This window comes from Heterodontus francisci, chromosome 8 (genome assembly GCF_036365525.1).
Source record: "Heterodontus francisci isolate sHetFra1 chromosome 8, sHetFra1.hap1, whole genome shotgun sequence".
Classification (NCBI taxonomy): Eukaryota; Metazoa; Chordata; class Chondrichthyes; order Heterodontiformes; family Heterodontidae; genus Heterodontus; species Heterodontus francisci.
In genome coordinates, this window is record NC_090378.1 from 10,946,254 (window position 1) to 10,959,325 (window position 13,072).

At 44.2% G+C, this 13,072-nt stretch overlaps 1 protein-coding gene across 5 annotated transcripts in view; it reads left to right on the forward strand.

Moving 5' to 3' along the window:
• uox (urate oxidase) overlaps positions 1-13,072 on the forward strand; it is a 71,756-nt gene that overhangs the window by 22,624 nt on the left and 36,060 nt on the right. For 4 of the 5 annotated variants that reach the window (XM_068036630.1, XM_068036631.1, XM_068036629.1 and 1 more), the window contains one exon: positions 2,004-2,136. The exons of the other annotated variant lie outside the window; for it this stretch is intronic. In XM_068036630.1, coding sequence (XP_067892731.1) covers positions 2,074-2,136 — 63 coding nt within the window. In that variant the 5' untranslated portion in view covers positions 2,004-2,073. The remainder of the gene's footprint in view (positions 1-2,003; positions 2,137-13,072) is intronic. 5 annotated transcript variants of the gene reach the window in all.

Here is a 13,072-nt window from a genome sequence, read left to right on the forward strand (position 1 = left end):
GTTCTGATGACTAGAAATATATTGCAGTATATGTATTTTATTTTCTATCTCTGTATGCGATTGAGGCCCTGATATAAAGGTTACTCTTTATTTTATTCATACGTGGGATGTGGGCGTCGCTGGCTTGGCCAGCATTTAATGCCCATGGGGTTGTTGGAGGTAATGCCGTTGATCTGTGTATATGGTCTTCCAAAAGGCCTTTGATAAAGTGTCACATAACAGGCTTGTCAGTAACGTTGAAGCCAATGAAATAAAAGGGACAGTGGCAGTATGGATACAAAGTTGGCTGAGTGACAGGAAATAGTGGTGAGCAGTTGTGTTTTGAACTGGAGGAAGGTATACAATGGGATGCCCAGGGGTCAATATTAAGACCACTGCTTTCTTTTATCTATAGTAATGATCTAGACTTGGGTGTGCAGAAAATTTCAGAAGACACAAAACTGCAAAGTATTGTGAACTGTGAAGAGGATAGTGATAGACTTCAAGAAGTAGACAGGTTGGTGGAAAGAGGGACCTAGGGGTATCTGTGCAAATTGTTGAAGGTGGCAGTGCAGGTTGAGAAAATGGTCAATAAGGTATACGGGATCCTGGGTTTTATAAATAGCAGCACAGAGTACAAAAGCAAGGAAGTTATGGTGAACCTTTACAAAACACTAGTTCAGCCTCAACGAAAGTATTGTCTCCAATTCTGGGCATCACACTTTCGGAAGGATGTGAAGGTATTAGAGAGGGTGCAGAAAAGATTTACAAGAATGGTGCCAGGGATAAGAGACTTCAGTTACAAAGAGAGACTGACAAAGCCGGGAATGTTCTCCTTAGAGAAGAGAAGCTTGAGAGGAGATTTGATAGAGGTATTCAAAATCATGAGGGGTTTGGACAGAGTAGACAGAGAGAAACTGTTCCCATTGGTGGAACAGTTTGAGAGCACCTACCAAAACCGCAACCTCTACCACCTGGAAGGACAAGGGTAGCAGATGCATGGGAACACCATCACCTGCAAGTTACCCACCAAGCCACACACCATCCTGACTTGGAACTATATTGCTGTTCCTTCACTGTTGCTGGGTCAAAATCCTGGATCTCCCTTCCTAACAGCACTGTGGGTGTACCCACCCCACATGGACTGCAGTGGTTCAAGAAGACAACTCACCACCTCCTTCTCAAGGGCAATTAGGGATGGAAAATAAATGCTGGTCTAGCCAGCGATGCCCACATCCCATGAATGAATAAAAGAGGGTTGAACCAGAGGACGCCGATTTAAGGTGATTGACAAAATCAGTGCTGTATCTCTAATCTAAAAGTAGTAACGGTGACATGAGGAAAACATTTTTTACACAGTGAGTGGTTAGGATCTGGAATGCACTGCCTGAGACTGTGGTGGAGGCCGATTCAATCATGGTTTTTAAAAGGGAATTGGATAATTATGTACAGAGAAAAAAATTGCAAGGTTACGGGGAAAGAGCAGAAGAGTAGGAGTAGTTGAGTAGAGAGCCAACAGGGACACGAGGCCGAATGGCCTCCTTCTGTGCGATAAGCATTTTCTGATTCTATGATTCTAGATAGAGTGATAGGAAGGGCCTATTTCCCTTAGCAGAGAGGTCAATAACCAGGGGTTGTAAATTTAAAATAATTGGCATAAGTTTTAGAGAGGAGTAGAGGAGATTTTATTTACCCAGAGGCTGACTGGGGGAGAGGGGTGGGGGGTGGGTCTGGAACTCATTACCAGAAAGAGTGGTAGAGACAGAAACAGTCATTGCATTGAAAAAATACTTGGATATGCACGTGAGGTGCTATCACCTGCAGCACGACCGACCAGGAGCTGGAATGGGGGTTAGGCTGGTATAATCACAATGGGTCAAAAGGCCTCCTTCTGTGTCGTTAATTTTCTATGTTTGTATCTTGAATAATGACGGGGTGAGAGACGAAAAAATCCACCCTACATTCCCATTCCTTATGTCACAGTGGAAAACCGTTTGTGACGCAACTTTAATTATTAACTACAGGACAAGGTGACCATAAAACACACACAAGCTGCCAGTTTTCACGAAACACCGCGATCACTCTATCCCATCGATGCAGAAGCATCGTCAGCCTTTAAGGAAAATGTCCAGCTTCTACCACTCCGGTGATAAAAAGGTCTGTAATGGAAAATGTACATTATTGTTTATTTGTCAATACCTCTTGCCAAAGGAATGTGATTGTAACCTTAACTTAGAATGTGATTTAGAAGGCAAGTGGTTAAAATAAGATCTTAAAGTTATTTGCAGGGTGAATAGTATTTGTCACTGCTGCTTTCTGAAACTCTTGGTCTGTGTTGCATTCCTGTGCTTGTATGTGTGACTCTATCTCCAGTATCTATCTCTCGGTGCCCACATGCATATGTATATAATATAAAATATATTGTGGGTTCAAGCTCCACTGCAGGATTTGACATGTCAGTGAAATACTGAGAGCACTTTGCATCGCTGGAGGTGCTATCCTTTGGATGATGGGTTACACCTGGTCAGTGGCACTCTTCAAAAAGGTGCAAGGAGGTGCCCGGTCGCCCGAACAGCAGTTCTGCCTATAGTAACCTTGGGTTTATGGTACTGGACTAGTTATTCAGAGATTAGGCGCTCAAATCCTACCATAGCAAAATAATTTTGCAATTTATGAGCTAGCCCCAGAATCATAACGGCGACTGCTTGCCATTTTAACACTCCCCCCTGCTCTCATACCCACATCTCTGTCATTGGCCTGCTGCAGTGTTCCTGTGAACATCAACGCAAGCTCGAGGAGCAGCACCTGATCTGTCGATTTGGCACTCTACAGCCTCACGGACTCAACTTTGAGTTCAACAATTTCAGAGCATGACTGGCCCTTTTTAAAATATTTTTATATTTTTTTATTACTTTATTTTATCTCATTTTTTAACCATGTGCCTGTTTTTTTATATGGACTGAGCTGCTCATTACTCTGCCATTAACATTCTCTCTGGACTAATACTTGGCCTTTCACCACAAACATTTAACAGCCTCTTTGCCTTTGTCCCTCGACAGCTGTGTTAACCTCTCCTGCCCTCTGCCCTATTACACACCATCCTTTTTGTTCTCTTTCCCACCAACGCCTCCCCACCACCACCTCCCCCCACCCCGTTCCCGACCACCTTTCACTTTCTTAAAACCTAATTCTTTTCTAACCTTTTCCAGTTCTGCACCTGAAACGTTAACTCTGCTTCTCTCTCCACAGATGCTGCCTGACCTGCTGAGTATTTCCACCGCTTTCTGTTTTTATTTCAGATTTCCAGCGTCTGCAGTATTTTGCTTTTATCATAACAATGGAAGTTGGCAATTACTTGCACTAGTATATACTAATACTGTCACTTTCATTTCTATAGCAGTTTTTACAATGTCAAAAAGTACCTTTCTTAGGAGAGATGGGTGTTGGGCAGAGGTAGAAGAGTTGGGAGAGAGGACCGGAAACATGGCTGAAAAGATAGATTTTGATGAGGATTTTAGAGACGGGGCAATTAACAAGAAAAAGGGCTTTAGGAAGCAGCTGTAGAGAGATGGGCTGAGGTGTTCTCTCACTGACTGCAGAGGAGAATAGATTCGTAAGATGGAAGAGCACGGATTATAACCAAGATCTGTAAGAGGTTGCAGAGGTAGAGTGGGTTAATCCCATCAAGGGACTTGGAAGACCAGGATTTTGATTTTGAATGGGGACCAAAGGACGGCGGTGAGGACAGGGCTGATGGACGAGCAGAACTTGGTATGGAACAGAACAAATGGAGAAAGAGTGCCTGGTGATGACATTGCTTATGAGTGGGCCCTGCAGGCAGGACAAGTGGTGTGATAAATCTTCATTGCTACTATTCTCTTGGATTCACAGCATTTGAACTCCATTCGCAGCAACTTGTGCTCGCACCATAAGTATGGAGCTGTCAAGTAAACCAGGTAGTGTTGCATTGGTCAGCATTTTTGTTCGGGATTTGTGAAGCACTGCCGCTGTAGAGATAGGCTGTAGGATGGAGGAGTCCATCCTCCTTCTGCTCATTGGTTTTAGTGGCATAGAGTTTAAAGGGACAAGAGCTATGCTCCTGTCAGGAGACTGCCAAGTAGCTGCAATATTCTTTTTTTAATTCATTCATGGGATGTGGGCGTTGCTGGCCAGACCAGCATTTATTGCCCATCCCTAATTGCTCTCGAGAAGGTGGTGGTGAGCTGCCTTCTTGAACTTTTGCAGTTCATGTGGTGTAAGTACACCCACAGTGCTGTTAGGAAGGGAGTTCCAGGATTTTGACCCAGCGACAGTGCAAGAACGGCGATATAGTTCCAAGTCAGGATGGTGTGTGCCTTGGAGGGGAACTTGCAGGTGGTGGTGTTCCCATGCATTTGCTGCCCTTGTCCTTCTAGTGGTAGAGGTCGCAGGTTTGGAAGGTGCTGTCTAAGGAGCCTTGGTGTGTTGCTGCAGTGCATCTTGTAGATGGTACACACTGCTGCCACTGTGTGTCGGTGGTGGAGAGAGTGAATGTTTGTAGATGGGGTTCCAATCAAGCGGGCTGCTTTGTCCTGGATGGTGTCGAGCTTCTTGAGTGTTGTTGGAGCTGCACCCATCCAGGCAAGTGGAGAGTATTTCATCACACTTCTGACTTGTGCCTTGTAGATGGTGGACAGACTTTGGGGAGTCAGGAGGTGAGTTACTCGCTGCAGGATTCCTAGCCTCTGACCTGCTCTTGTAGCCACGGTATTTATATGGCTACTCCAGTTCAGTTGCTGGTCAATGGTAGCCCCCAGGATGTTGATAGTGGGGGATTCAGTGATGGTAATGCCATTGAATGTCATGTGGAGATAGTTAGATTCTCTCTTGTTGGAGATGGTCATAGCCTGGCACTTGTGTGGCGCGAATGTTGCCACTTATCAGCCCAAGCACAAGTCTTGCTGCATTTCTACACGGACTGCTTCAGTATCTGAGGAGTCACGAATGGTGCTGAACATTGTGCAATCATCAACGAACATCCCCACTTCTGACCTTATGATTGAAGGAAGGTCATTGATGAAGCAGCTGAAGATGGTTGGGCCTAGGACACTACCCTGAGGAACTCCTGCAGTGATGTCCTGGAGCTCAGATGACTGACCTCCAACAACCACAACCATCTTCCTTTGTGCTAGGTATGACTCCAGCCAGCAGAGGGTATTCCCCCTGATTCCCATTGACCTCACTTTTGCTAAGGCTCCTTGATGCCATACTCGGTCAAATGCTGCCTTGATGTCAAGGGCAGTCACTCTCACCTCACCTCTTGAGTTCAGCTCTTTTGTCCATGTTTGAACCAAGGCTGTAATGAGGTCAGGAGCTGAGTGGCCCTGGCGGAACCCAAACTGAGCGTCACTGAGCAGGTTATTGCTAAGCAAGTGCCACTTGATGGCACTGTTGATGACACCTTCCATCACTTTACTGATGATTGCGAGTAAGCTGATGGGGCGGTAATTGGCCGGGTTGGACTTGTCCTGCCTTTTGTGTACAGGACATACCTGGGCAATTTTCCACATTGCAGGATAGATGCCAGTGTTGTAGCTGTACTGGAACAGCTTGGCTAGGGGCGCGGCAAGCTCTGGAGCACATTGAGCCGATACAGGCTTTGAAGAGGTAGAGTTATTGACTGTGATAAGTAAGTCTGATCTTCGTTTCCACTTACCTGCTCACTTTTTTTTGCTAAAAGACTTGCATTTATATAGCACCTTTCATGACATTAGGATGTCGCAAAGCGCTTTACAGTCAATGAATTACATTTGAAGTGTAGTCACTGTTATAATGTAGCTATCTTCTTTGCCACATGTAGGTCGGATATGATTACCAAATCAGATGGACGAACCATTATAACATGGAAATGCAGCCTTAGGAAAGCAAAAAGTGTGGGCAAAATAAATCACTTTCAGAAGCATCTAGTCAGTCATTAACCAAAGCATTATGCATTGTAATATCCGACAGCAAAATGCAAGATAATGGCTACGGTTCTGAAATAAAGGTTCAATGTTGGAAATGTCTGACCTCAATTACAAAAGATGTCTGACTATCACACTTTTGTTTAGAAGTCTATTGTGCCGTCTTCTCTCAAGTAACCTTGAGGGTCGGGGAGAAATTGCAGAGTTTTCCCTTTGATGTTTCACCTATGGATAACCATGGCTGCAAATGTAAACGGGGGTGAATGGACTCAAGGACTGATGAGGCAAGGTCAACAAAGAAGCTTAGATTGAAATATACAGGCTGGTGAATATATAGAGCAGACTACCCAGGGAGATAGTAGAGGTAAATAAAGTAAGGAACTGGATAAATATTTTGCAGAGAAAGGGTATGAGAGCTAGGCTAGTGGATAGTTATTGATTGAGATTATGCAAACCTCTAGGCCTTGTGAATGGACTGCAATAGTTCCTTCCAATGTGGCACATTTCTATGTTTCTAGGGGGTAACTTATGGTTTGTAGAGCTTTCAGAAAGAGCGATTGTGAACCTGGGTATGCATCACATTAGAGGCTTCCACAGTTCTCTATCCATTACTTCTCTTGGAGGCCATTCAACAGTCACTCCCAAATACCGAGTTTGCATTCCCCAGTACATGAAGCTATGTACAGGATGTCCTAAAGATGAACAGTTATCTTTATGAGTATAGTTATTTTTTTACCCCAATGCTTTTTCTTTCTAAAATATTTTTTATCAACACACTTGAGGAGGCGGTGATGTAGTGGTAGACTAGTAAGCAGAGGCCCAGGCTATTGCTCTGGGGACATGGGTTCAAATCCCACCACGGCAGATGGTGAAATTTGAATTTAATTAATAAATCTGGAATTAAAAAGCTAATCTAAAGGCGACCATGAAACCATTGTTGATTGTTGTAAAAACCCATCTGGTTCACTAATGCCCTCCAGGGAAGGAAATCTGCCACCCTCACCTGGTCTGACCTACATGTGACTCCAGATCCACAGCAATGTGATTGACTCTTAAATACCCTCCGAAATGGCCACTCAGTTCAAGGGCAATTAGGATTGGGCAATTAGCACCGCAGCCTCACAGCTCCAGCGACCCGGGTTCAGTTCTGGGTACTGCCTGTGCGGAGTTTGCAAGTTCTCCCTGTGACCGCGTGGGTTTCCGCCGGGTGCTCCGGTTTCCTGCCAGAGCCAAAGACTTGCAGGTGGATAGGTAAATTGGCCATTGTAAATTGCCCCTAGTGTAGGTAGGTGGTAGGAGAATGGTGGGGATGTGGTAGGGAATATGGGATTAATGTAGGATTAGTATAGATGGGTGGTTGTTGGTCGGCACAGACTCGGTGGGCTGAAGGGCCTGTTTCAGTGCTGTATATCTAAATAAAATAAATAAATAAATAAAATGCTGGCCTCGCCAGCGATGCCCACATCCCATGAACAAATAGAAAAAATGTACAACACAATGCAATAATTGCATAAAACAGCAAAATATTGCACCTGCTGTATATCTGGAAGTCCCCAAGAAATCAGGCAGCTTCTGTGGAGAGAGAAACATGGGGTTAATATTTCAGATCAGAACCCTCACGGTGTTCCTATTATAGTACACTATAATAGCTGAATATTTTGTTATACTTCCCTCTCCGTTGGGGAGGTGTAAATAAAGTTAGTTCAATAATGGCTGCTTGCTGCAAATCCACATATTAGTCTTACTCAGTGAAGTACACAACAGAAAGATGACAAAGAGATGGAATTGAATTCTTTTTTGCATTTCATCTGAAAAATTATGGTCTGACGAACATTATGACACACTTTTTGGAATTCTCAAAGTCGATTTTGAGGAGGTTTAGGGCAATTTGAAAGATTGTTCCGTGTGTCTGCACATCGTGTTCAGGTACAACTCAATAGGTCAGCAGCACAGTACGTAATTGGGGAAAAAAAGGCACTGAAGACATATTTTGAGGGAATTTAATCCCAACAAAGAGGACTGGTGCATTTACAAACGAAGGTTACACATTTGGTTGAAAGCAAATAAAATAGGAGATGAGGATAAAGTAAATGTTTTTCTCACCATGATGGGGCCAGATGCTTTTGAGGTAATGTCTGTTGAGGCAATGTTGCCTGTGAGACCCCTGTACTACGCACCATTCTGAAATTAATGAGATTCTGGACTCATACTATGGCATGACCAAGAATGATATTGCACTGACAGTTGCATTCCATGAAAGGAAGCAGTTGCCAAGTGACTATTGCAGATTATATTCTCAGTTTAAAGAAACTCTCTCATCACTGTGGGTATGACACGACCTTTGAAGTCAACCTTAGGGACTCGTCCGTTGGAGGTCTAAAGAACAGTACAATCAAGGCCAAGATTTTAAATAAAGGCAATAAGCTGACATGGAAGGAGGCCTGCGATGAGGCCACAGCCATGGAAATGTCAGGAAGAGATAGTTCTTTTCCTGAGCCGGCAGGGGAGGTCCCCCGAATTACAACGGGAACCAGGCATGGCAACCAAGTTCAAAGTCAGAAATTTAGATACTACCGTTGCCGTGGTATCCACCAGCCATTTAAATGTCCCTAATTCAAATGAAAGTGCTATGGCTGTGGGAAAGTCAGTTATATCCAGACGGCATGCAGTAGTCGAGGAAATAGTGGTGCTCCAGGTGGTAGCAATGCACCAAGTGGTAATCCTAAAGCTAGTTCAGGAGCCTGAAAGTCCTTGAATGCACATATGATAAATATGGAAACAGAAGTTGATGCTATCGAGCAGGAAGCTGTACTCAGTCTGAGAGCAAGACAAATAGCACATGAAAGATGAGAGTAAAAGGGCTAAAAATATAATTCCAGCGCCCACAGTAAAAAAGAAAGCCGGAGATTCACAACTTATTTTCATCGTTGATACAGCTGCAGGAGTGTCTGTTATCTCAGAAGGAAAGTACAAGAAGTCCCTAAGTCATATTCCCTTACGTCAAACTGGTGTGAAACCGACTCGTTATTCCAATAATAGTATTCCAGTATTAGGTGAAGTTATTGTTAGGGTGGAATACGATGATGCATCCTATTACTTGCCATTGGTGGTAGTAGGAGGGAACAAAGTCTCACTGACAGAAAGGGATTGGCTTAAGACAATACGTTTAAACTGGGTTGAGTTATTTACAGTAGGATCAGTAAGCATTCATCTGACATTGAGGATGTGCTAAGAGAGCACAAAGCAAGGAGGACCAGATGATAAAATTAGGCATCACAAGGCCAAAGTCAAGATAAAGGACAATGTACAGCTGACATTTTGCAAAGCTAGGCCAATGTCTTATGCAAGTTAGAAGCAGTAAGTAAAGAGCTGGCTAGATTAGAAAGAACAGGGGCAATTAAGAAGGCAAACAGCAGTGAATGGGCCTCACCCATTGTGGTACTTCAAAAAGCAGAGGGGTCATTCAGATTTGTGGAGATTATACACAAATGGTAAATAAGATGTTTGAAAATGATACTTACCCACTGTCTGCCAGTGATGATTTGTTTTCTAATTTAGCAAATAGGAAGGTGTTCAGTAAGATAGATCTGTCAAATGCATTTTGCAATTAGAATTAACTAAAAAGAGCAAGGAGTTGCTTACCATTCATACAATAAAGAGTTGTCCCAGTATGAAAAGTCACCATTTGGAGTGTCTCCCGCTTTCGTACTGTTCCAGAGCATCATGGATCAGGTACTAAGTGGGATGGAATGAGTGTGCTGGTTCTTGGATGACATTGTACTTAGCAGTAAGACAGAGAAAGAGCACATTGTAAGGTCAAACGAAATCCTAGATTGACTTCAAGAGTATGGCATTAAAGCTAAAAAAGAACACGTGTTGCTTCATGGTGTCGAGTGTAACATACCTGAGTCACCAAATAGATGGTGAAGGTATCCACCCAATGCAGGAGAAGGTTGAGGGGATTTTGAAAGCAAAGAGACCAGAGAACAAAGAGGAACTTAGGACATTCATAGGAATTGTTGTGTATTATTCTAAGTTCATCCCCAACTTAGCTAATACATTCACTCCTTTATATCAACTGCTCAAAAATGGAATAGATCTTGAGTGGTCTGTGGAGGGTCAGAAAGAAATTGAAGAAGTGAAGAAAGTACTGACTAGTGGTGCTGTTTTGACCCACTATGATCCCAAGAAACAATTAGTTTTAGTGTGCAATGCGTCAACAGAGGGATTAGATGTGGTGTTATCTCACATAATGGAAGACAGTGTGGAGAAGCCTGTAGCATATGCTTCACATACTTTAACAAAGTCAGAACAAAATTACTCACAAGTTGAGAAAGTGGTGGGGTGGGGGGGGGGGGGGGGTCGTCAGGGTTGATGGCCAGCCTCCACCGTAAAGATCTTCATTGTTCTTCCACCACTGGTCCCAATGGTGGAGAGGCTTTAAAATCCAGCCCATTGTGTCTCAGAATGAGAAATGATCCAACCAAATTTCCTTTCATTCCATGATCAAACACAAGAAAAATATGGGAATGAGTACATGTTGATTTCTTTGAAGTGGAAGGGAAAGAGTACTTTGTTTTGGTCGATAGCTATAGCAAGTGGATAAATGTTGAGTTCATGCCCAATACCACAAGTGCCATAACTACTGAGCTTTTGAGAAGTTGGTTTGCAATTTATGGGTTGGCTGGAGGTGTTGGTGTCAGATAAGGTCCACAGTTTATCTCAGAAGAATTTGAAATATTTCTGAGTAAGAATGGAGTCAAACACACTCTAATACCACCGTATCACCCAGCATCGAATGGTGCTGCTGAAAGAAGTGTATAAATTGTGAAGAGGTCTTTGCTAGGTGACAAGCTAGGCAGTAATTTCCATGTTTCTTTTCAACACAGGCTAAATAATTTTCTGTTCCCTTACAGAATAACCCCACAGACTACAACAGGTTTCTCACCTTACAAGTTAGTGTTTAAGTGCACTCCTAGGACAAGGTTTAGTTTGCTTAAGCCTGATGTCAATAGCAAATTAAGAGAAAAGCAAGACAGAGTGAAGATGAGAGATGATTCTCGAGGCATGAAACTTGAGAGTTCAGTGTTGGTCAGAAGGTCATGGTGAAAAACCACTGAGGTGATAAGAAGTATAAGTTTGGAGTTGTTTTTAAATGACTAGGTGCATCCACTGATCTATTGAAGATTAGAGAGAGACTCTGTCACTGTCATGTAGATCATTTGCTCGAAAGAGGAAATCAGACAAAGGGAGAGCATGAAAAATGTCCAATAGTCCAAATTCCTACAGTCCCAAGTGAAAGTCAGAAAGAAGCTGAAAGTTTGCCGGTATCACAGAGTCCACCGAGCAGAGCAAAGTGAGTCAGGGTCTTTGATTAAAACTGATCAATCAATTTCACAGTCTCAAACATTCAGTGGAGTTGGCAGTCAAAGTCAAAGTCCAGGGTTGACAGAGTCTGAGATGTTGGGAGAGCAGAGTCAAGCTAATGGAAATGGAGGAAGATACCCAGACAGAAAGAGAAAGACTACAGTTAACTTAATCGTAAGCCTTCTTCTTTGGCCTCCTTGTCTCGAGAGACAATGGGTAGGCGCCTGGAGGTGGTCAGTGATTTGTGAAGCAGCGCCTGGAGTGGCTATAAAGGCCAATTCTAGAGTGACAGACTCATCCACAGGTGCTGCAGATAAAATTGGTTGTCAGGGCTGTTACACAGTTGCCTCTCGCCTTGCGCTTCTGTCTTTTTTCCTGCCAACTGCTAAGTCTCTTCGACTCGCCACACTTTAGCCCCACCTTTATGGCTGCCCGCCAGCTCTGGCGATCACTGGCAACTGACTCCCACGACTTGTGATCAATGTCACAGGACTTCATGTCACGTTTGCAGACGTCTTTAAAGCGAAGACATGGACGGCCGGTGGGTCTGACACCAGTGACGATCTCGCTGTACAATGTGTCCTTGGGGATCCTGCCATCATCCATGCAGCTCACATAGTCAAGCAGCCTCAAGCGCCGCTGGGTCAGTAGGGTGTACATGATGGGGATGTTGGCCGCCTCGAGGACTTCTGTGTTGGAGATACGGTCCTGCCACCTGATGCCAAGTATTCTCCGGAGGCAACGAAGATGGAATGAATTGAGACGTCGCTCTTGGCTTACATACCTTGTCCAGACCTCGCTGCCGTAGAGCAAGGTACTGAGGACACAGGCCTGATACACTCGGACTTTTGTGTTCCGTGTCAGTGCGCCATTTTCCCACACTCTCTTGGCCAGTCTGGACATAGCAGTGGAAGCCTTTCCCATGCGCTTGTTGATTTCTGCATCGAGAGACAAATTGCTGGTGATAGTTGAGCCTAGGTAGGTGAACTCTTGAACCACTTCCAGAGCGTGGTCGCCGATATTGATGGATGGAGCATTCCTGACGTCCTGTCCCATGATGTTCGTTTTCTTGAGGCTGATGGTTAGGCCAAATTCATTGCAGGCAGCCGCAATCCTGTCAATGAGTCTTTGCAGACACTCTTCAGTGTGAGATGTTAATGCAGCATCGTCAGCAAAGAGGAGTTCCCTGATGAGGACTTTCCGTACTTTGGTCTTCACTCTTAGATGGGCAAGGTTGAACAACCTGCCACCTGATCTTGTGTGGAGGAAAATTCCTTCATCTGAAGACTTGAACGCATGTGAGAGCAGCAGGGAGAAAAAAGATCCCAAACAGTGTAGGTGCGAGAACACAGCCCTGTTTCACGCCAGTCAGGATAGGAAAGGGGTCTGATGAGGCGCCACTATGCTGAATTGTGCCTTTCATATTGTCATGGAATGAGGTGATGATACTTAGTTGCTTTGGTGGACATCCGATCTTTTCTAGTAGTCTGAAAGACCACGTCTGCCGACGAGGTCAAAGGCTTTGGTGAGATCAATGAAAGCAACGTAGAGGGGGATCTGTTGTTCGTGGCATTTCTCCTGTAACTGTCGAAGGGAGAACAGCATGTCAATGGTGGATCTCTCTGCTCGAAAGCTGCACTGTGCCTCAGGGTAGACACGCTCAGCCAGCTTCTGGAGCTTGTTTAAAGCGACTCGAGCGAAGACTTTCCCTACTATGGTGAGCAGGGAGATTCCACGGTAGTTGTTGCAGTATGTATGTAGGAAAGAAGAAGAAATAAGTTGTT